Genomic DNA, 25708 nt, shown 5'->3' with positions numbered 1-25708 from the left:
CCACACTGTAGTATTCCCTAGTGATGACTTCATTTTCAAGCCCAAGTCTCTTGATAAAGCTACTGGGCACAGGTTTGGACTTGGTGATCTCAAAGGTCTCCTTCGGATTCTATCTCAGGAGACTTAAAACTAGGATGGAAAACCTAAGCAGTTTAAATATATTAATCAGTTTGAAGAAATGAAGCGTTGGGACCAGGGGAGGGGAGGAAAAGCACTGGTGACTTCCTGGTAAAGCACTGCAGAATTATATTTAAAAAGATGGATTCTGAAATTGCTCACAGGATGTTTAAATGAAAGATATTCATGTTCCAGGGACAGCCAAAAGTGCTGCCAAGGCTACTTTAAGTAACTCTGAAGAAACCATATATTAAATAAATGTCTTGAAAACAAAGAAAGATACCACCATGCTAACTACTACTCCTCTAATAATGTGGTAAGGTGACCTTAGAGAATTGCCAGCATGGCACCTGAGTCCTAGAGAGGTGAAGAATTGGTTATTCAAAGAACTCTTAAAGATTTCATTGCTTTTTTCCCACTATATTCAGCTGCATTTTCATGAAGAGATCATTATATAATGCCCTTACTTGTGAAAGATGTCTTTTTATCCAGTCTTCCACTGGAGCATTATACATTATGGAAGTTACCTAAAAAGACTAAGTAAATAGAATAAAAACTGGTTTCTAATAGATATACGTTTTTTTTCCTAATAAATAATAGTAATATATGCCTGTTATAACAAGCTTGGGAAATTCTGAAAAGTATGTAAGAAAAAACAGAAATAACTCAACCACATTCAGAGATAATTTCTAACATTTGGTTTAATTCTTTCTGATCTTTTCCCATGCATATATATAGATTATTGTATGTTTATTTCATAGTTAGGATCATATTATATACATAGTTTTGAGTTCTATATTTTTAGTAAATGTTATATTTTTAAGGTTTTCCTGTTATTCAATTTCCTTTAAAAATATGACTTTTAATGACTGTATGAGTTACCCGCAGTTGATTTCTGCATCTTAGCAACATAGTTCTTAAACTAGGGTTTTAACTTCTCCTCCGGGGAGTCAACTGCTAATTGTTATTATAATGTTCCTCAATGTAACTATCTTTATAATGAATATCTGAGTTTTAAACTAAACTTAAATGGCATGCTTATTTATAATTTATAGTCTAGCTTGGGTACATCTTAAGAGGTGAAATGAGAATTGCTCACATTGCAATCTGTGAAACTTCAATTCTCAACCTGAATCAGCACTAGAGACAAATACATCACATTTCTACTGTTCAAAAAATAAAAGAATTAAATGTCAACTCAAGATAAAACTTACCGCAAGAGTCACAAGGTAACACCAAATGAACTGTAACATAGAGAACCAACAACGGGTTCAAGGAATTGAATTTTCTAATTCTAGGAAGGTGTAAAGATACAGATGGAATTTGGCCTGGAATTTGAAGGATCTGGCTAGAGTTTATTAAAAGCAAGGGGAGAAATGGAGATGAAATCAGGTAGAAAAAAATTGGTAAGATTGTGAAACACTTCAAGTGTCCACCTATGGATTTGGCTTCATCGGGGGAAATGGAGCACCAGATACTTAAAATTGAGGTTACTGATCCACACAGAACAAAAATTCATTTTTAAAAATTCATCCAATAATTCATACTGGCAACACATTGTCAAGGACATGGCATTATAGCCTGGTGCAAACAGAAACATTAAGCAAAGATGCTCTTAAGATTTTTAAACATGACCCTTCAATTTTTATCTTACAAGTGCCTGGGGGTAAGAAAAAGGAAGATCAAGTGTTCATATGTGTTAAACTCTTCAGCAAACCCACAGACTCAGACGATAAGAAAAAGTCAAACCATTTTTTCACCAAATGAACAGAAGACTAGGATATTAAGAGACTAGAAAATCTAAAGAGGAAAATTAAAAACTGGTAGGAAGAAATACATACAGTAGTAGTTTTAGCTTTCAGTGGACCGCTCAGGTGACAATGCCCAAGAGACAGGTAGAAATGCAGGACTGAGGCCTGGGTGAATGATGGGCCCTTGAGACTTAATTTTGGAGTTACCTACCAAAGTAAAAACAGAACCCCTTTATCCTTTTCATACCCTCTTCCTTATCACCAACAAAAACAACATGAATAAACATCAGTTCATTTTAATTATATACATATGAAATAATCTGCCTCAGGAACATTTTGAGTGTAACTATCTTTGGTATTTGTGGATACTTCAGAGAAGGTTATCATCTGCATAAAGTACAAATCAATGGAACACTATTAAAATTTTTTTAAATTCTCCATTCTTTGGGAAGATTTGTTTTGGTCTATAATTAAAATCCGTAATTAATTAATTATTTGCAGTGAACTGGATAACAGATTTAAACATGACCAACATTGAGAGCTATTATGGTTTAAAATAATGTTAGTAAGTATTTTTAAAACTGCACTAACAGGAATTAATTAGAAATTGACCATAAACTGAAGTTCATTTTGGCATCCAGTTGTAAAATTCACAAAGCATTTAAAGTATACAGATGTTTTAAAGAAGAAAATTTAGAGAAACTGACAAATTCTAATAGAAGGAAATGATGCCTACCTATCAACTAGGACGATCTGTGAAAAGCATCCCCGTGGAAATTTGTTCTATTCTTATTTTTATCAGAAATCAGCCCACTTATTATAATATGCTCCCACTCCTCCTGAGCATCCTTTTAAAAGTATTTATCTATTTCTCTATTAATAACTTTTTCCACTAGAGGGTGATATGATGACTTAACACTAAAGGTCATAAAAAGTATATAGACTGATATCTTCTGTGGGGAATGAAGTGTGTTCTGTGAGATTAGGGATGAAGGATAAGAGACAGACAAAATGAGGTCACAGGCTTACATCTGCAAACTACTTGCACGTCCCAGGCACTACACTACTTGCTTTACATAAATTATTTTACTCAATCCTTATAAAAACCCTGTGAAGTAGGTATTATAGTCTTATTTTACAGATAAGGAAACAGTTCAATGAGATTACATATTTATGGCCATATAATGAGCGGCAAAATCAGAATTCAAGTTCAAGCCTGAAAAGCTCTTTTCACTCTACTAAGTTAGGGGAAACCCATCTCCTCCAGTGTGTCCCCTTCCCTCCGCTTCCACCCTCTCCACATGTTTAAAATTGGGTTAAACTGGGCTGAGTGAATGTTTCCAGTCTGTTCTCCTTCACAAATGCAGGAGGCATGGCTATTTGTTGGGCTATGTTTCCTAGTGGATGTTATTCAAGATGACTGCTCTCTGGACCTCTCTCCACCTAACAGAATTTAAACTTTGGTTCTTTGTCTTACAAGAACAAGACAAGGCCAGGGACTTCATGACATGGCCATCGCTCTCTAGAGCTCTACCTAAATAAAGTAGAATTTAGAACGCTATTTGATTTCAGTTGTTACCCACATTGTCCTACAAAGTTTGCCAGTAGGTCTGGCTCAAGGGAGCAGCTGAAAGATGCTGGACTAGAAACAAAACTGTAGTTTTGATCCCCTGACTGGTTAGTGATCCTTGTCCCTAGCTCCTCTATTGTTTTGAATCTAGAGACAAGAAAGTCTCAGGACTCTTATACACTAACATACTGCTTCTTTGAATATATACATATTTTTACTAAACACTTATTTCTTATTTGAGGGAAAAGGATTTTTTAAAAAACTGCTTAGGGACTTCCCTGGCAGTCCAGTGGTTAAGACTTTGCGCTTCCACTGCAGGGGGTGCGGGTTTGATCTCTGGTTGGGGAACTAAGATCCCACATGTCGTGCGGCACAGCTAAAAAAAAAAAAAAAGGCTTAGTTACCAGGAGAAATCTAACAATCAGGATGGCAGAAAAGATATATTAATTTGAGATAAGGAATGAAGTTATGTGAGAACAAATAAAACGCACTATGATAGACATGGAAGAAGCAGAAATCGGTGCTCAAACATGAGAAGATCAGGTGCTTCTCTTCATGAGAAGATCAGGAGGATACAAGATCTGGCCTGATGGTAATCTCATTTGCTTTTCATTTTAGTAGAAAATGAGTTCATACTCTACATTAAACATGGAAAAGAAGTCTTTAGTATGGGCTAGGCATCTCTTCAGGAAACAAGATTTAAAAAAAAAAATTATATATATATATATACATATATATATGTATATATAAAAGACTGTTGACACAGGGAGTTAAAACTGAAGAGATGGGCATTTCTATTCGGGGAAGCAAGCTGAATTTCAAATTTGCAGGCAGACTAACCAAACTTACAGAAATAGCTGGCACACAACCACTAATTAAGAAGCACATTTGATGGAATCCAGAGAGAACTGATATCTGTTATCCAGTCTCAAATTTCATTGTCACTTCTTCCTGTTATAACTTTAGCCTTGAGCCCTCATAACTTCAGTACTTGTTAAATATCACAAAGAAAAGCATTTAACTAAGCAATCTGTACTTTCTAAAGGATAGCTCTGTTGATTTCAAATGTGATATGGTATTAGAAAACCACCATACTCCAAAGCCTAGAACCTAGAGACTTAAAATTCTGCTGAAGATCTTGTTTAGTAATGTTTGCCAAACTCTACCATAGGGGGCAGCATAGCGCATGGAATGAAAGGGTTTTTCTGAAATTAGGCAGATCTGTCTTAAAATCTCTTGCCACTTACATGAAATTTTGGGGTGTTGGCCTCTCTGCAAGCTCTGCTTACTTAAGTTTGTTTGCAAGTTCATAGGAACTTGCAAACAGTATGGACTTAGTAAGCACCAATTCTTGACTGCCACTGTCCTTGACTCTTAACATTAAGAAAGTCTGGAATTTCTAATTTATATTATTGCCATAGACTCCCATTAGAATAAATCTTTGGTGACTAGGGGGAAAAAAGATTGTCCTAAGAGTTTTGATAGTTTCCAATATGCTTTCAAAGAAAAGCCCAATACAATGAAGGACCAAAAATGGTTTTTCTCATTAATATCATATTTGCATATTTAGCATGTTCAGGAATGCCAAATAAGTCTAGTGGTCCAAAGGGTATGTTTAAGAAACTGCCCAAAAACAAACAAACAAACAAAAAAACAACAAAAAAAAACATTTGAAAGGTATGCTGGGTAAGACTGTAGAAGGCTAATCCCATGTTAACATTAAAAAATGGGATTTTAAAAATACTTATTATACCTCTACTCTTCTCAAAAGTTATAGTTTAAGAGGATTTAAAAGAAATTGTGGCTTAGGGTAATATCTGTAGAAGTGTCTTATGTTTATAATGATCAAGAGTTTAAAGTGTCTTATGTTTATAATAATCAATAATTTAGAGCTGCTCCAAAATAAAGTAATTTTGAAACAGTGAGAGCTTTCCCCCTGTTTACTGTAGTTAAAAGATTTATACACATGGGTGACTGACATTTTCTTTTGAAGTAACACAGTACTGGGTGATTTTTTTTAATGTTGTTGAAAAAATAAAATGTTGTTGGGAATGATCCTGAAGAAGCGTTTCAAGAACGAACAAAAAGGAAAACGAGCCAATCTCAGATTGACATACTACTTATTAGAAGGGCATCTCTGCCTTGGCAATCAAATAGTTTTATATTCTTCTTGCCATACTTATTAAGGCAAATGACCTCAAGATAAACAGCATATCAAAAGTGCGTTTTACACACACACACACACACACACACACACACACACACACTCACATAAACACATCTAGCTCTGTTGCTGTTAGTACTCAGTCCACTCCTGTGGCCTTGTATGTATAACACAATAACTGTATTCCCAACTCAAGAGTCACTAGGGGAAACAGACTTAAATTCAGTATGTTTGTTTTTAAGGAGGTAGCTAATCTGTATAAGACGTATCTAAAAGTTCTGTTTATGGTTTCATCTTGAAGGGAAGGGAAATATAAAGCACCCGTCAAATCTGGAAATTTTCCTACTGAACACTATGATGACTTCTCCTTTAGGTAAATGATACATTTCATCTAGCTGACTTTCTAGTTTCTAATTTAAAATGCAGCAGAATTCATTGATAGCTTTGCATTGTTCTGAAAGGCTTAGCTTTGATTAAACTTCTTTCTTAAATAAGATAATGCAATTAAATACTAAATCCCTATTCCTCCATCTGAATCCTCAGAAAAAAACAGGAGAGATATAAATTTCCTCTTTTGAGATAGTAGCCTTGAGGGAGAGAAATCAAGAGATCAGGTAGATGAGCTGGGCAAATTGCACTATAAAAGGTTTGAGCTTTGCCATTGGTTGTGCTAGAGCCATCTGGCTGAGTTCCAAAGCACCACTTCAACACCTTGAGACAGGGATGGTAAAAGGGATGAAAACCACCACTTGAAGCCACTTCCTTCTTAGATCAAACCAATTAAATAAAATCTAAACTTGCAGACAGGCTAGGGAAATTAGGGATAAACATGTTTTAGAAAGAGTTTAAGGTTCACAAGCCAAAGCAAAACTGATACAGCAATTCAACTATTAAACCGAGTGTCTAAGCTATTTTATTGCAGGTCAAGTTAAAGAGGATGATGTTAAATCTGTTTGTGTGTTGTTTATGGGCTAAATAAATGATTCACTGTAAAATTTAAAAGTAAGCAAATAAGAGGATAAACTACCTCAACCATTATTTATTTTAATGTCTGTAAAATAAGTAAGATATTATTTGAGTTAAAATGCTCCTTTCCAAAGAATTAACTCACAGTCTACTGTACATGGATATTCATGATTTTTATCTAATTTTTAAATGATAAAGAACCAGAAAGCATGCAAAGATAAAGATCTATGAGCGAAGAAGCCTGAAGGGAAAAAAAGGATAGAAGTTATGCTACATACCTCATTCATTCTGAATATAATTCTTTTTACGTTCTCTCCTCTTTATATAGACCACTGCTTAGCATCACTGCCTAAAATATTGATTAAGATAAATTCTAACTCCAGCAAAATGCACATGATGTCCTTATTGAATTTCCTGTAATTTCAATAGCACCAAAATACAGAGAAAATAAATTTCAATGCAGAAGAGAAGTCAGCACTTAGATGACTGAGGAGCTAGTGAACAAGACCAAGGTATGTAAAGAAAACTCTCATTTCCAACTTTGGGTGGTGTGTATGTGTGTGTGTGTGTATGTTCATATTCTTTACAACTTAATTTTTTTTATTATGGAAAACTTTAAACATACTTGGAAAACTACATAGAATACCCACGAACCCCCATGTCCCTATAACCCGGCTTCAACAATTAGCAACTCACGGCCAATCTATACCCTCCTTCCCATTCTCCCCTTTGGTATTATTTTGCAGCAAAGCCCAGACACTATATCATTTCATTTTGACTGTAATTTGATGGGGGAAAGGGAATACAATAGAAAGACTGGGTAGTGAGAAATGCTTCCTCTTTCTCTCCACAATCCCTGCCCCTGTTATGACCGCAATTTTAAGTGATAATTCCAGGAATGTTTTGAGGAAAGAAGCCCACATGCCACCCCACAGAATTAGCACTGGCAATTCCATATTTACTCAAACACTTCCCGCTTCCACCTCAGACAGCAGCTCCCTGCCTATCCAGCAAGGACAATTCTGGGAAGCAATGACGGTGTGTGATAGTGACAGTTGTATCCAGTCCTCAACTCTGGCACAGCCTCCAAGGACTGTATAAAATGGAATTGTCTCTCAGCACTAGATTAGTCACCAAGTCCCTGAACTGATAGGATTCCTCTAGTTTAGACAAGAGTCCAACTGTCCACCTTTTAAAACATGGCTATGGCTAGTTTCCATGGGCTACCACCAGCTAAATGAGATAAGGAGGCAGATCCAACAGAGCTGTCTCCCAGGAACAAAGGGAAAGGAAAACTGCAAGCAAGGGAAGTAGTGGCAGTAACTTGAGCGAAAGTTGGGAATCTAAGTGCATCTTCATATCACCTCCTATTTCTCACAGTCAAATACCAACCAAAATGGTGTGGTTATCCTATACTTAATATTCAAATTGCCTGGAGAAGCAAATGGAGTGTTCCACTAAAATGGAATCAGGAAAAAAAAAAAAAATTCCTCTGGGATTCCTAAATGCTTTAACTTTAATAAAATAACTAGAAGAAAACAAGCAGTGAAGACAGCACCATACATTCTTGTTGTTTTATAAAGTAGGAAAAATGTTTCATAATCTTAAATACGTCGGCGTCTAGCATTTTAACTTTTAAAAATACCTACTCAGATTTCCCCAACAACCAAATACTAATATTCAGACTGTAATTTTACCTTGTTTACATAACAAAGAGAAAACTATTTACAAAGGATATATCTTATTCATCATAATAAGAAAACTAATTATGAGGTAGCTTCCAGTAACTAGTGCCTTGGAGTAACACCTGTGAATACACAGTCCACCAGCCCAGCTGCACTTGGTAAATAAGAAAAGAGCCTTCACTACTTGATCTACACAAACCATGTCTCACTCCAACCCTCTCCACTACATGCAACCTACTAACCCCTGCCCCAGGGACAAAACTGATAATGAAATTTGATATTAATGATTTTTCATAGTAATAGGATCAAATACCCTCTCTCCATGTGTAATAACATTGTCCCATTATCAGTATTTCTATTTCTAATACTTTCTAATACCTTCTGTAAAACAAAATTTAGTTCATTTTATTACTACACATCTGAAGATTAATTCTGCAATACTACAAAGACTGTGAGGAAAGTTTCGTTATAATTAATACGGATATGTAAAATTTCTCAGGTGAAGAACAGACTAAATGTACTTACTTTTGTTGTCTTTGTATAGAACGGGGAGGAGAGTTGGTGAATAGGCAGGTCCACGATACTACTAGAGTTTGTGACACTGTTACTATGTGTATGTTCATCTTCCCTGCTGCTGTCATCAGACTGATCAAAATCATCACTCTCCTGGTCCATTTCCTCTTCCTCTTCATCCTCCTCATCTTGTTCACCAGCATGTTCCTCATCTTCCTCTTGTTCCTCTTGGTTTCCCGAGGAGTCCTCATCTACGGAAATAAACCGGTTATTGTTTTCTTCCAATTGTCCTTGCTGGGAATCACTTTGGTCTCCAGGTCTAGGTTCTGCTCCAACGACTTCACCATTCCTTGCAGTGTGCTCCTCCTCTTGTTGTCTTAGCTGCTGCTGCTGTTCCTCCTCTACCACGCGATTCATCTGCTCCTCATCTGCCTGGCTTGAGGAAGGGTTACCTCTCAGAGAGCCTCCAGTTCGTCGTCTTTTGCTGCCCACAGAGAGCAGTTCCTGATTCATTTCCAAAAGCCAGCTTGCTACTTCTTGGACCTTGGCTAGACTATCAGAAGATGCAAAGGTTTTCACATTCTGTAGAGAAAAATGAGGGGAGGGAAAAAAGGTTTGTACAATCTACATTATCTTCTACTTTTATGTTATATGTCTATATTCCAAATTTCATTAAAGACTGTAAAAAGTATTTGATGCCATGGAGACATTAAGATGTTCTTTTGGAGTCAGTATAGAAAGTTTAAATTATAAAAGTATGAAACTTTATAAAGACATACACAAAAATCATATAGTAAACAGCTTTATTTTAATCTCCTTTTAAAAATAATTTTAGAACAAAGGTTTATAGTTTAGTTGCTTTGACCAATAAAACATAATCTAACCAATAAAACATTTTTAAATTTTAGATCAGTAGCTCATAAACTATACCCTTTGTCAAACTTCCACAAAATATTAAGAAGCATATCACAAAAAAACCTATTCAATGCTCAGTTAAGTTCAGGAAATGCTGAGATAAACCAAGATTAAAAGGCGCTTTTTTTTGAACTTTAGGAGTTTCCCAAACTTTTCGGATCACAGAACCTTGCCTTTAGACACAGTTTTCTGACAGTTACCAAATATAATCACTATAATTTTCATTTTTCATAATGAATATAAATCAACTAGACATCAAATAAATAAAAAATTTTATTTCAAAAAAAGAAAAGAAAAAACATTCGTAAGTTCATACCCTCTGACCCAGTCACTCCACTTCTGGCAATCTATCCTAAGGAAGTAATCCTAAAACAGAAAAAAAAATGATGCAGAGGATGCTCACTGCAGCTTTATCCACAAAAACAAAAAATAAAAATAAATGTAAATGTAAATAATCAAAACCCAAATGTTCAAGACAAATGAACCCATGAGATGGGATATATTTAGTACAATCTCTAAACATAATGTTCATTAAAAAAAATTGTGAAAACATGGACATTTTCACAAAATGATGGACATTATATGATCATAGAATGATTTTTAAACTGCACAAGACTAGATTGAAGAAATATTTCAAAATATAAACTGCATTTAGGCAGTGGTATGATAGGTGTTTTAATTCATTTTTTAACCATATTTCTCAAATTTTATGCATCAAGTATGTTTACTTTTATGTTTTTAACCGTGGCTCTAAAATTTGATCTGATATAGAATCTTTTCATAACATTCCTTTTTAAATTTCATCCTTTGCAGATATCTATATGGACATGCTTGAGGTTACAGAAAATAATGCCAACACATTACACAAGTTTATATAAAATTCCTTTTAAAAATACCTTTAAGGTTTATGAGATAAGGAAATACAATATCCATTTTCTATCATGCCCTAAGAGTTACTACATTATATCACAATGATCTTTAAATAAAACAGTCTTATCCACCTCTCCAACCCTTGCCACTAGATGGTCACTCCCCCAAAGGTCCACAGTTCTCATGGCAAACTTTAAGATGGGGTCAAGAAAGTCCAAAAGATAGTTTTTTAATAGCAGTATTTTATTTTCTCTTCTATAATCAACAATTTCTAAGAAATAAGCTACAGTGTGTGGGGGGGGAATTCTTAAATTCTACTTACTCTAGAAGTATAAATGTAGAAAGAGAAGAGTTCTAAAGATGGACCCCTGAGACCCTCCAACATTCTAAAAGAAGAGAAGTAGCCAGCAAAGGTGACTAAGTAGGAAAACCAAGAACCAGAGTTACCCATAAAGCCAAGTTAAGAAAGCATATCCAGCAGGAGAAAGTAAATGATGACAGCTACCGCCAAGAGATCAAGTAGGATGGAGACAAAGAACTGACCACTGGATTCAGTAACATGGAAGTCACTAGTAATAGGAGCAGTTTTCGTTAGTTGAAGTCTGATAAAAGTAGATTTAAGAGACTGGGAAAAGAGAATAGAGATGGTGGGTATGGAAGAGTTTGCAGTTTGATGTAAAAGGGAACAAAAGAAAGGGAGTAGTAATTGGTAGGGAAAAACGGGGTCAAGAGAAGATTTTTGATTAGACTAGCGAACTAGCAGCATATCTGTACACTGACAAGAATGATCCAGCACAAAACAAAAAAGTCAATAATGTAATCAAGAGAGAGAAGAAATAGTGAAGTGATATCCTTAAGTAATTAAAAAGGGGATGATGAGAAAGCATTCAAACGTTAGAAAAGGGGATAGTTAGAAAAGGGGATACTACATTTATGGTAATAGATGGAAAAGCAGTATAGTATTATATAAATACTTTACTTCTTTTTAGCATATTTCTCAATGTGGGAACAGTTGGAAGTAGGTAGATTTTTATAGTGGTCAGAGTCTTTGGAAGTTCCCTGCTCATTCCTTCAATTATTTTTTCCTTTTCTTTGTAAAATAGGAAGAAGCAAGGTTATCAGCTGAGAGTGATGTTACAAATTTGAAGAGAAAGATATGAAATAGCCCTCTAGAGAAAGAGGAAGGGAACCTTCTTTCACGCAAGAGATTCTGATGATCAAATGTAATCAATAAACTATGATGTAATATATATTAAATGCGGCTTTTAAAAGTCAAGTAGTTCTAATAGATAACCAACAAGAACCTACTGTAGAGCAGAGAGAACTCTGCCAAATATTCTGTACAAACCTAAATGGGAAAAGAATTTGAAAAAGAATAGATACATGTATAACTGAATCACTCTGCTGTACACCTGAAACTAACACAACATTGTTAATCAACTATACTCCAGTGTAAAATAAAAATTAAAAATAAAATGTTATTATGCTTTTGAAGAAAAAAAATAAAAGTAAAAGTCAAGTGGTTCTTATTTACAACTCAGGCAAGCACAATACAAACTTTATCTTTGAGGTAGCAGGTAGGGTTCCTTAGAAAAAGGAATATATATATCCATTGTTTTCAGAAGATAAACTACAGAAAATAAAGGTCATCAAAATCTTGCTGGCTAGTATATGTCAAAGATAAACTATGAAAATATCACAGGAAATCAGGTTAAAAATAACATGCTGAAACACAGTGACCTACACAAATGAAAAAATACAAACACACACACACACACACACACACACACACACACACACACACACAGTACCCCTGTGTATATAAAAGTAAACCTGCTATACACAGGATTTCTTCAAGGCTAGAATCAAAATCTTGCTTTAGTAACTGTATCTAAAGTCTAGCTCTCGTAACACTAACAAGAACGTTTTTCACTTGGATGTTTATTCACAAAATGGCATGAAATCAGGGATACTGCCTGGGATAATGCAGGCCCCAAGAAAATTGCCCTTTGTGTACCCAACCTAACAGGCATATTTTTACAAGACTGAAACAGGTTAAATGACATATTAAGAGCAACTTACAAAGTAAAAAAATGAGAGAACCAAGATCATAAAACAAAGCATAAAGAATGTGCGTAAAGGGAGGAGACTGTTGGTAAGCAGCCAGCCTATCAACAAATAGAAAGTTTATAACTGGCATTTCAAAAACAGTACCTGGTCACTGAAGAACACTTCTGTTACCAATTATCAATAATAAAAATACAAATCACTGTCATTGTATAACTTTAGTGTAATATTGAGGGGAACAGAGAAGAAATGTCTTAAGCCAATAAAGATAACTGACTCTTATATTTACAGTGTAGCACGTAAATAGCTTTCAAAATAATACAGATTCTTAAAGATAGACCTGGTCAATAATGGAAAATCCAAGTAGAAGAATCAGATTTAAAGCACAGCCAATAAAAAATATTCAATGACACAACTGAAAGTCAAATTACAGGAATTCCAGAATATTTGAAGAGGCTGAAAATATCTGATAGACTTACATAAAAATTGGACTTCTCTGACTCATTTTGGGAGTGGAAAATAGTAATAAATATATAGAAACTAAGAGGAAATTTTCATTTTCTGTTGGTATTAATTTAAAAAACAGTATTTTTAGAAAATTTGTTCTTTCTAATAATAATCTATTAAATAAGCTAATGACTTAATTAAAATAATATTTATCCAATAATTAATAGGAAATCAGAATCAACTATTAAACACTTTTAAGGGGGAAAAAAAATTCAAAAATTAGTTTACACAGGGGGCGAGGGGCTGTCCCGGGGGACCGGCTGAACCGGACTGGACCGACTGCGCAGCAGCCCGGTGATCCAGCAGACGGTGGAGAAGAGTGGGTGCTCGGAAGCGACCCTCGGCTCCCTCCCCTGGAGGTACAGAGGGCAGGGGCCTTGGCGAATGGCTTTCTTGATGGCTACTTGCTAATTAGACCCGGAGGGGCTGGGAGAGGGAGGGGCCGGCTCCCACCCCTGAGCCCCCAGGGACCCTGCTGCTTGCCGGGGGCCACGGGCTATCGATATCGTTCTCTCCCTGCCTCCTTCCTGCCGCCCCCTGGGGGTTTGATTCAGGATTTGTTCCTAGTGTCCAAAACTTTGATAAGAAACTTACAGAAGCTGATGCTTACCTACAAATCTTGATAGAACAGTTAAAGCTTTTTGATGACAAACTTCAAAACTGCAAAGATGATGAACAGAGAAAGAAAACTGCAACTCTCAAAGAAACAACAAATAGCATGGTAGAATCAATTAAACACTGCATTGTGTTGTTGCAGATGGCTAAAAGTACTATTAATCCTGTAGATGCAATATATCAACCTAGTCCCTTGGAACGTGTGATCAACACAATGCCTTCCCAGACTGTCTTACCTCCAGAACCTACTCAGTTGTGTAAGTCAGAGCAGCATCCATCTTCTCTACCAGTTGGACCTGTATTAGCTACCTTGGGACATCATCAGACTCTAACACCAAATAGTACAGGCAGTGGGCACTCACCACCTAGAAGCAGTCTAACTTCTCCAAGCCATGTCAACTTGTCTCCAAACACAGTCCCAGAGTTCTCTTATTCTAGATGTGAAGATGAATCCTATGATGTGGATGAATTCCACCAGAGTGGCTCATCCCCACAGCACTTAATAGATTCCCCTGGATCTGCCTCAGTCTTGACACACAGCAGCTTAGGGAATAGTCTAAAGTGCCCAGATACCACAGAGTCACTTAATTCTTCCATGTCCAATGGAACAAGTGATGTTGAACTTTTCGATTCACATGATGAGAGAGATGATGAAGGGGAGGCAGGGTCGGTGGAAGAGCACAAGAGTGTTATCATGCATCTGTTGTCACAGGTTAGGCTTGGAATGGATCTTACTAAGGTAGTTCTTCCAACATTTATTCTTGAAAGAAGATCTCTTTTAGAAATGTATACAGACTTTTTTGCACATTCGGACCTGTTTGTGAGTATTAGTAACCAGAAGGATGCCACAGACCGAATGGTTCAGGCTGTAAAATGGTACCTCATGATGAACATTACATTCTCACATTCCGCAATGCTCGTGGAAGGTCTATCCACACACTGCCCTGCATGGAACTAGGCGGAGAATGCAATATTAATTGTTCCAAAACTGGCTATAGTACCAATATCGTCTTCCACACTAAACCTTTCTATGGGGACAAGAAGCACAGAATTACTGCTGAGATTTTTTTCTCCAAATGACACGAAATCTTTCTGCTCAATTGATGGGGAATGGAATGGTATAATGTACGCAAAATACTCAATAGGGGAAAATGTAGTTTTTATAGATACCAAGAAGTTGCCTATAATCAAGAAAAAAGTGAGGAAGTTGGAAGATATTTGAATGAGTACGAAACCCACTGCCTTTGGAAGGATGTCACTTTCAACTTAAAAATCAGAGACACTGATGCAGCAACTGAAGCCAAGCACAGACTTGAAGACAAAGAGCAGAAGCCCGAGAAAGGAAACAGAAGGAAATTCAACGGGAGACAGGTTATTTCATGAAGATGGAGAATGCTGGGTTTATGATGAACCATTACTGAAACGTCTCGGTGCTGCCAAGCATTGGGTTCGGAAATGCAAAGTTCGCTCCTGGTGACCAGGGCAGAGGCATAATGAAGTAACAATCTTCCTTTGGGAGAACCTATTCACTCCCTTCTTATTGCAGTGGTTCCTATCTCAGGGATACTGGACTTTCTGATGCAGATGAACAAGTAAAACGAGAAAAGCTTCCCTTTTCCTGTTCTGTGGCAGTTACAATGTTGACTTCGGTCTTGAGAAAAACTTCAGGTTTTGAAAACAAGATGTCTGCTCCTTTTCCAAATCCCACGTTATAAATCCCAGTCTCAAACTCTGCATTCTAGTATTGTTGTTGAGATATACAACATCTGTTTCCTAGTTCGTATAATCTTGGGTTATATATATATATATATATATATATATATATATATATATATATGAAATAGGTGATGCCAGATTTTTCATAAATATGCCATCTACTGTAAATATTGGTTCCTCTGAGTTGTTTTAGAAAATTTAGTGCAAAGTATTAAAATCACGTGTTAGGAAATTTCATGGTCTCACCTACAATAACTTTTATTTTGGAATTGAACTATTATTAAATTGTATCTAACTCTGGACTACAGTTTAATTATACTCAGTGCTTAAGGCTTCACAAAGCAATTTTTCCAAAAAAAAAAAAATTAGTTTATAAAGTCCCACAAAAATAACCTAAGCACCCATAATCTAAAACTTCTGCCATACAGGTAATATTAATAAATGAGGTATTAATAAAAGCACATTTTTGCTTTTTATAATTCTAATTTTAAACTGTTTTTAGAGAAAAATTTTTGTATGATTTAGGACACTGTATCATATGAAACACAAACATCAACAAACAGAATCCTATATCCTAAAAAAAAAATTATGTAAAATTTAAGGATGTTCTTTTATTTCTTCTTACCAGTATATAATGTCAGATATATCATATACATAACTTACATTTTTATCAATAATCAGTGAGACTGAAGTTGAAGTCAGTAAAACAAAATGTGACAGCTAATATATTTTGACATTAAATTGTATGATTTCCTTGATGAGAATGGAAATGATTTAAGGTCAGGAATAATACTGACAAAAGAAAATGAAACTGAACAAATTGAAAATGTTCCTCACTTCACAGACAAAGCAATTGGGCTCAAAGAGAGTATTTCTCAAGATTAGCTAGCTTAGAGCAAAGCAGGGACCAGAAATTGACATTCAACTGAGTTTTCGTTCATGTGCCTCAGTCTACATAACTACATATGATAAAGTCTTAAAAGAGTATTATTCTCTAACACTGATATTGCCTTCTTCTCCAAAACCAGAATCCTACAATGCTCAAAAATTATTACTCTAAAATAAATATTCACTGAGCACTCAATATGCCTCAGGCACATATTAATTTTTTAGAAGATAATGTTTAGAAATGTTTCTTTACAAGTTAATCAGTGACTTTTAACCTGAACCCATAGCAAAATTAAATTTTACATTACAACTCTTTATGCATGTATTTAAACAAATCTAAAACGATGGTTTCAGTGAGAGGGAATGATGAAATGTTTATACCTAAAGTCTCTATAAATCACTACCCTTAATTAAACATAGTCCGTTTTCATTATTAATTTTTTAAATTTACGTATTTATTTTTGGCTACATTGGGTCTTCGTTGCTGTGTGCGGGCTTTCTCTAGTTGCAGCGAGTGGGGGTTACTCTTCCTTGCGGTGCACAGGCTTCTCATTGCGGTGGCTTCTCTTGTTGCGGAGCACGCGCTCTAGGCGCACGGGCTTCAATAGTTGCGGCGTGCAGGCTCAGTAGTTGTGGTGCACAGGCTTAGTTGCTCCACGGCATGTGGGATCTTCCCAGACCAGGGCTCGAACCCATGTCCCCCGCATTGGCAAGCAGATTCTTAACCACTGCGCCACCAGGGAAGTCCCAGTCCATTCTCATTATTCACAGTAATTGTGTTCTATAAAGTTGCCACAAATACCAAACGAGTGTTCCTAAGGGAAATAAACAGTTGAGTTCCTGCAAGCCTCTAGTCACATTTCTGCCAACTGATCAATACATAATCTTTTTATATGTGTATTTCTATTTAAAGACATGTTACTTAATATATAGTTGATTAACATTGAACTCATGGTCAACAGCACCATAAATTCATGCCCGAAAGAAGCTTATCTAACGTGTACATTTTCCATCACAACATTAGGCAGTACCTCAAAACTGCTTGGGAATCATTTTGAACAGCAAAACCACAAACAATAAACACAAAAAGCTTTTAGTGAAAAATGTTTCAGTAAACAGACAATGAAAAGGACACTTGTGTAGAATATGAGAGCTGAAACAAGAAAGCAGAGTGTCACCTGGTTCAGACGGGAAAGTCCATGTCAGGTGACTCAAATTTTTTGCCACCCTGTGCATGCGAACATCCACAAATGACTGTGAAAGTGCCACAAGTACTGATTTTTGGTGTTACAAATGAATTTTAGTGAGTAGGCAAATCCTATATTAAATAAAACTGGACTTTGTATAAAGTAACAGCTGGAGAAATAAAAGGGAGAAGGGGCACCACTTTTCCTTAGGTAAGTGGGGAGAACAGGCTTCTCCTGGCAGTGTGAAAGTCCAGAGAGGCCCAAACCTAAGGGTACCTAAAGGAAGAGACACCTACAGGCATCTCCATTCCAGAATGAAGGAGAAGTATTATAAGTATTATAATAAATTGCTCTTCAAAAAAATTCAATAATAAGGTTATTGAGATAAAAGAGAACTACTATGTGACTTTCCCCAAGTCCTAGAAAATACAGGGTAACTTTTAGTCATTATACCTGGTTAAATTAGCAGCACTTCAGACCTAATTTCAGTGCCTTTTTTTTTTAAGTTTCTCACAAACTTTTTAAATAGTTTCTTATGAATGTCGCTTCTCAAAAAACCTTTGATTATCCAAAACCATTTGAACAGCTTATTTTAGGTTGCCTAAAGGAGTTAAAGAGGGCATAGTATACATGTTAAAGTGAGCTCTGAAAGCCTATCTCAGAGTGAACCAGAATTGTGAGCCTCCAAAGAAGATTACCAGGCAAAGATTAACCTTGAAATCATAGTAGACACTGAGGAATATTGGTTACACTAATGTACACGGGGTGACAAGCAAATTGTCAAAGCCTTCAAAGACTGTGCAATACTAACATTTTCAGAAGCCACTAGGCTTGATCTACAAAGTCAGTTAAGAAGCTTTAAGATATAGATGGCAGGAAAATCAACCAAATTGTACTGATCATCGAGAAGGATAACTCAAAGCTGGGAATCACCTTCTATAATCAGGTTAGGATTTTCAATGAATCCTAAAAGAACCTCACTAATCACCAGGATTCCTCTTCTGGACGCACCACTTAATAATACTCCAGCTGCATACTATGAACTCTCTATATAACAAATTAATAATTTAGTATTAATCCCTATGTTCAAACTGATTAAAGGTAAGTATCTGGAACACATACTAAGTATCACTTACTTAGTATCACTTACTTAAATACTTAGTATCTGCTACTCAAAATCCACCAAGAGCTTCCCATCTCACTCACAATAAAGGTCATTTTTTTTAAATGGTTGTATTTTAGGCCCTGTATAATCGACACACAGCCCACCACTCTGAGCTCATATTCCACTCTTCTCTCTTTTTCACTTTGCTCCACTCTTTCTGTCCTTGTTCTTTCTGGAAGAGGAAAATACGCTGCTACCTCAGAGCCTTTGCACTGGATACACCTTCTATCTGAATGCTCTCCCTCATATATCTGCATGGTTCTTCCCATTATTTCCTTCAGGACTCTTTTCAAACATCCTCTAAGAAATGCACTTTCCCTAATAATCTTATTTAAAATAATCACTCCCTTGCATCACATTATTCCCCTTTGCCCTGCTTTATTCTGCTCCAAGCACTGTATAAAAGCACTGGAATAGTGTCTGTTATACAGAGTGCCTACCTACCTATCTATCTATCTATCTATCTATCTATCTATCTATCTATCTATCTGTCTATCCATCCATCCATTCATTTCTTCACGTATTATCCGCCTCTTCCCACTAGAATTTAAGCTCCATAAGGAAAGAGACTTACCTTTTTCACCACTATCTTCAGCACCTACAAAAATGCTTTGCTCAGTCGGTCCTCAAAACATTTAGTGAGTAAATAATTATTACATCTTTTTAAAGCCAGTCGTGTGCTGAGAATTCTTTCCTCATCAAAGAAGAGCTACAAGCCAGGTCACAAAAAAGTACCAGATATTTTGAATACATTTTTTTAAGTTGTAGTCTGTACTGAACAAGTCACCTGTAGTACTCTTGAAACTCAGAGGATATAAATCTAATATGTTAACGTTTATTTATAAATTATCTTCCTCTAAGTCATAAAGATATTTTCCCTTTATCAAATTCCTTGTTATTTTCAGCACATGCTATAAAAAATGTGTGACTAAAAAGATGAATACTTCAAAAGCACATAATTTGTGGAGTAATTCTAGTTTCACATCTCCCATACTGCAGCTAACTGGGAAATCATTTACGCAGCTTAAGGTGAAAATCTTCCAGAGGCTGCAAAATTAGCTGAACAGATCCTTAGTACTGTAGATTAATAAAATCAACACAAAATGAACAATACGGGGCACATCATACAAGTATTCATACAACCAGCAATTATTCATTTGAAGTTTTATGGTTCTGAACCGAATATTTTAAATCCACATGCCTCATCAATCATGTATATCTTTACTACAAAGGTTGAAAAACACTATTTTTCAGTCCATATGTCAATACCTACTTTTTATGTTATTTAACTTAGATATACATATGTATATCTAAGTTAAATAACATACCTATTTCTGGCCAAATTTAATTCCTCACTCCCGCTCACCTCCACTCCCTCTGCAATCTGGGTTTACTCCATTATAACTAAATTTTAAACTGGTTGCTAAATCCCACTGGATCTTTTACCATTTTTGTAGCTTTTGACATTACTAAACAAGCACTCCCCTCTTTACAATTCTCACATCCCTTAGTTTCCCTTGATATAATCCTTTTCTTAGTATTATCCACCAGGCAGCACTACTGTTCTCCACTGACAGCTCCTTCCTTCTCTGCAGTTTCTTTGCAACCTGGGATTTTAACTACCACATAGAAGCTAATGACAACCAATTCTATTCTCTCTAGCCAAACTCCTCCACTGAGCCTATTAGTTTTATCAAGATATCCCACAGTTGCCCCAAATTCATTATTTTAAGACGCAAATTCCTGTACACACACACCCACCTAAGTTTCTTCTTAGGTCCTCCTCCTATTTTCTCTACCTCGGTGAATGGAAGCATATTCTAGTCAGTTGCAGATTTAAGAAGCCCAAATGGTTCTTCCTCTTCTACTTCCCTCTACTATCCTCTCCCTCAACAATTCAGTCCTAAAGCCATTAAGTGGAGCCAGGCAAGTTAGGTATATGTGTGGGAGGTGGTGGGAGTCCAGCAGAGGGGTCAGTCCAAGCAGAGGGAGGAGGGCTTCCCAGTATGTGGGGGAAGGTGGGAGGAAACAGCCTGACTATGAGCAAGGTGAGGAGTGATCCATACAGCAGAGAGGCCCAGCAGGGCAAAGGCAGAGCAGAATGAGAAGTTCTACTTGGGTGGGGGTGTCGAACGTCAGCAGGGTAAGAAAGGCATCCACATGACAGGATGGCGTCAGAGCCCAAATGGGATATCGCGGGTGTGGTGGCCACAGCGGTGCCCTGCTCAGATATCCCTTCAACAGAACCTGCTATGAGGAGCAGAGCTGCCTGACAGCCCCCAGCTACCTCACCTTGGAATCCACAGTAACATTCACACCTGGCCATGCTTCCTCTAGACTTCTCCCAGCAGAAGCCTGAGCATGGTGGGAATGCTCCAATAGCCAACTCTGGATGGGGCTCCCTGCACATCAAATCTGGTCTTGACATCTGTTTCTCTGGGGACCTGAACTGACACAGAAGGTATTCACGTACTGGTGTCAAAAACACTCGGGATGAAATAAAACTGTTCTGGAAGACACTACAAAATGGTTAACTTCATTAAACAAAGGTCATTTCACTCCAGAGTATCTAAAGAACAACTCCTACTACATAAAGAAATCCAGTGGCTTAGAAGAGGAAAAATTCTCAACAGGGTATTTGAGCTGAAAGGGGTCCTTTTAAGACAACAGAGGAAGAGATTTTGTTGAATACTTTGAAGATGAAGAACGGCTGCAGATCTCACACTTGCTCTTCAGTCTCTAATGTTTTTGACTTCTAGGGACAAGATTCTTGGATTTAAAAGGAAAATACGCTTTTGGAAAACATCGTGTTACAAAAAAGAAATCCTAAAATGTTTCCACTGCTGCTCGGGCCCAAGTGAAGAAGTCATCAGCAAGTCTCAAGTCTTACTGGAAACCACCTAGAGAAGCTGAAGAACAAACTGAAATGATTTTCCTTCCCTTTCAAAAACAAGTGTTATCAATGAGCAGGTACTATTTTTCTGAATCTTCTGATTGTGAGAATTTGACTTGAGAAAAAAGGAAGCAGCTGCAGTCTAATACATTCAAGATGAGTTTTATTGATCTGCCCAGATAAGTTTTGGATTTCTGAAAAGAAAAGAATATCCTGCTATCATAGGAAACAATGAACATTATGCTACAGTTTCCAACTTTTCACACATTTGAACAATCTTTTACTTATTCAATGAACGTCAAGAGTAAGCTAAAAAATGGTCTCATTTCAGCTGAAAGAAAAATTTGTATGTGCTTGGTCATCCCATGTTTGACCCTGAATGGTATTTCTAAAGCAAAGAACAAGCACACAAGATAAATACAATTTTTACATTAAAAAGGTAAATTCACTGTAAGGAGGTAAATATAACTTTTAAGATTCAAAAACAACACTTTTATGTGTATATGAGCCTATAAAAGGAGTAATTTTCTAACTGCTTGGTCTATATTTGAGCCTGATCATGTCACTGAATAAGGAAATGTTTTTCAGTCTTGTATAAAATTGTGTCTAGGCAATATTTTTATTCATATTGCTTTGGCTTATGATTTCAATTGCTCTACTATTCGACACTGTCAATAAATTTTCATGCTGTAAATAACATTAATTAAAATTAATTTATAACCTTTATTTAAATTAAATCTGCTAAGCCCACATTAAGAAAAATTGAGTCCCATTTTGGTTTAAGTTAGTTACATGAAATTTATTATGTTTCTTATGAGTTTGCAAAATTTATGAAATGATAAAAAGAGATTTTCTTTCTTTTTTTTTTTTTTGGCCGAGCCACGTGGCTTGTGGGATCTTAGCTCCCCGACCAGGGACTGAACCTGGGCTCTTGGCAGTGAAAGCACGCAGTCCTAACTACTGGACCACCAGGGAATTCCCTAAAAGAGATTTATTTCAAGGAAAGTAAGTTAAGCTTAATTACCAGGGGGTTGTATTTTCCCCCAAGAAAAGGTGGCTAAAATGTTTAGTATTAAATACTGGGGCGGGAAGGGGGACTGCTCTTGCACATACCATATCTCATTTGGATCTCAAATAGTAAGAATCTGTGGTAAGGCCTATGTGGTCAAGGTTAAGAAGGTAAAGTTAAAAAAAGAAAAAACTGGAGTTTCCTCTATCTGCTCCATTAACTTATATTGGAGCTGACATCCTTTGTGGGAAGGCGGAACCACACAAAAAGAAGAGGCTAATAAATTTGCCAGTATAAACATGTCCACAGAGAAAAAAAAGCATTCTGTACTCAAAAGAGCACTGACAATTATTAATGAATCATTATATCTACAACTTCTGATCAAGCGAATATACCATGAGCTGTAGATATAATAATTTTTATGTAGGTTTCTCAAGATCAGAAAATTATTTTAAGTGTTTTCCCAGTGTAAGAGTGAGAAAGGTTGAAAGTGAAAATCAGTAATGGGACAAACTGAAATTATGTTTACTTAATAGGAAGCAGTGGGAGTAACATAGCATCCCTTCTGTGATAATCCTGTCAACAATGCCTAACCTAACGAGGAAACAAGAGGAAACACAAGACACACCCAAATTAAGGGTCCCAGTTCAAAATGACTGGCCTCTAATCTTCAAAAGTGTTAAAGGAATGAAAATAAAAGATCAAGGGACTGTTCTGGATACATGATAATAAATGCAACCCATGATTTTGAATGGAATCTTGTCCTTATACGAGATATTATTTGAACAACAAGGGGGTCTGAGGAATAGACAATCTAATATACCAGTGCCAATGTCCTGATTTTAATGGTTATATTGTGATTATGCAGAAGAATGTCCTCGTTTATAAGAAATGCATACTCAAGTGTTTGGGAGTGATGGTGCATCATTTTGGCAACTTATCAAATGGTTCTGGGGCAAAATAAGTTCTTAGCACTGTACTTGGAACTTTTCTGATATAAGGGGGTAAAAGGAGAAATCTGGATGTCATTCTGGTTCCTATCATTTGTTACAAAGTACCCTTGCCTGTCCCCACACTTCTGTCACCCACTCACATCATCACTAAGTTCTCCTAAGTCCACTACAACCAGTCCCACTTTTCTAGTACCGTTTAATAAGCGCATGCCATCTGCCTCTTGCCCAAACTACTTGAATAACATCCCTAGTAATCTCCCTATCTTTTGTCTCCTGCCCCTCTCATCTACCCTCTATACTGCTGCCAGAACAGGAAATGTCAACAACTCAGTGGCAGCTTTTCAACTTTTTACATGCTGAACCCTTTGCTCAAATGAGAGCAAAATATTAAAAAGGTGAAGAGAGAGCTTGTGAGAGCAGGGGAGAAGAGAGAATTAGCAACCCTCGAGTGACTCTGCAAAACTTCTGAAAACTACCATTCTGTAGGATAAATCTAAAATCCTAAGCACAGTACTTAAGACATACCCAATCTGGTCTCACCTCTATCCATCTTCAGTACACACTGCTTTGTCTTTATATTCAATCACTTTTCTCATAGACTGTAAACAAAAAAACTTAGTGATTATAGATTTTTAAAACAAAAATGTAAGTGTCCATCTTAAGTTGTTACCAGATATTTCTATTTCTTTGTGGTAGTTCAAGAAGTCTACTGAACTGAAGTCTACTGAAAAAAACCTTATGACTGAGCAAACAGAACCTTCCTAGAAGTCTTTTAGGTAGAGTGGTGCTGTCATCATGGCTTGGAGCAAGAGGGGTGTCAGATTTGGATATGAAAGCTGAAATCTGGGTAAGTAAGGTAAATAATCACAGAATTCAGTCATGTAGTAATTCAGTCGTTCACCATTCAAACATTAAATAGGTCAAAAAAATGGGTGAAAGACAAACAGTTGACTAAAAGAAGATATAAAGGGTTGATAAACACATGAAAAGGTGCTCAATAACATCAGCCATCAAGGAAATGCAAATTAAAACCACAATGCAGAAGAACTTCTCATCCACAAGAATTACTAAAATTAAAAGAGATCAAACACCACCATATGTTGCTGAAAACAGGAAACAACTGAAACTCTCATATTTGGCTACTGGACTATAAAATGGTACCACCACTGTAGAAAACTACTTGGCAGTTTCTTACAAACACACACGTATGCTGTGAGCTAGCATATACACTCCTAGGTACCTACCCAAGAGAAATGTCCATAAAAAAGGCTGGTACAAGAAGGTTTATAGCAGCTTTATTCAGAATAGCCAAAACTGGAAACAACTCCAATATTCATCAACAGAAGAATGGATAAATTGAATTGTATTCATGTGATGGAATAGTACACAGAAATAAAAAAGAATGCACTTCTGATACATGCAACAACATAGATGGCAAAAACAGTACACTGAATGAAAGAAGTCAGACACAAAAAAGCAACATTATGTGATTATGTTTATATGATGTTTGCAAATACACAGAACTAATCTACAGTGAGAGTAATCAGAACAGTAGTTGCCTAAGTGTGGACTGAATGGAATGGAGCATGAGAGAAATTTGGGGGGTGGGGGGGGTGACAGAAATATTCTGTATATTGATTGAGGTGTTGGTTATGGTTACATAAGTGCATACATTGGTCAAAACTCATCTGTACCTTTCACTTTACATAAAAGCACCTCAATTAAAAACGTGTAATTAACTGAAGACAATGCAAAAACTTCTCTGCCTTCCTTGACTCTCCCATCGTGCTGAAGACTGTTACATGCTGAAGAAGGCTTAGGTCTTCTTTGCTCTGGGCCCATAGATGAAGAGTCAGCAACACATGGTTCACTGTGAAACATTCTGTAGCAAGCAGACAGAATTTGGAATGAAGAATACAATAGGGACACATAAGCAACCATACTTAGAAGAAGCAACATCTGAAGCCACTACCTAAAGAGCCAGTGATCACAGGACCAAAGAAAGCCAGAATCTGCTTAATTTCAGAAATAACTCAGCATCTTTAAGGAAAGTCTCAATACCATCTCAATGAGCAACTACTGACTTGAACAAATCCTGGAACTCTGGCCTCTACTCTGCCTCACTATCATTTTACAAGGTTTTGCACTTCAGAAAAA

The 25708-nt window shown here is 36.5% G+C and overlaps 1 protein-coding gene and 1 pseudogene across 4 annotated transcripts in view; one reads left to right on the top strand and one right to left on the bottom strand.

The window, feature by feature from the left end:
* The window catches only part of FBXW7 (F-box and WD repeat domain containing 7), a 208136-nt gene that overhangs the window by 83636 nt on the left and 98792 nt on the right, over positions 1-25708 (bottom strand). For 2 of the 4 annotated variants that reach the window (XM_032632855.1, XM_032632856.1), the window contains exons 2-3: positions 9998-10047; positions 8779-9348 (exon numbers count right to left, since the gene is read on the bottom strand). In XM_032632855.1, coding sequence (XP_032488746.1) covers positions 8779-9279 — 501 coding nt within the window. In that variant the 5' untranslated portion in view covers positions 9280-9348; positions 9998-10047. Of the gene's footprint in view, positions 1-1958; positions 2076-8778; positions 9349-9997; positions 10048-25708 lie in introns of all 4 variants that reach the window. The other 2 variants (XM_032632853.1, XM_032632854.1) reach the window with 2 other exon arrangements.
* On the top strand, positions 13510-15217 carry LOC116753995 (annotated as a pseudogene).

The sequence above is a fragment of the Phocoena sinus genome, chromosome 5 (assembly GCF_008692025.1).
Source record: "Phocoena sinus isolate mPhoSin1 chromosome 5, mPhoSin1.pri, whole genome shotgun sequence".
NCBI lineage: Eukaryota > Metazoa > Chordata > Mammalia > Artiodactyla > Phocoenidae > Phocoena > Phocoena sinus.
This window is presented reverse-complemented; position numbering and strand designations above follow the sequence as displayed.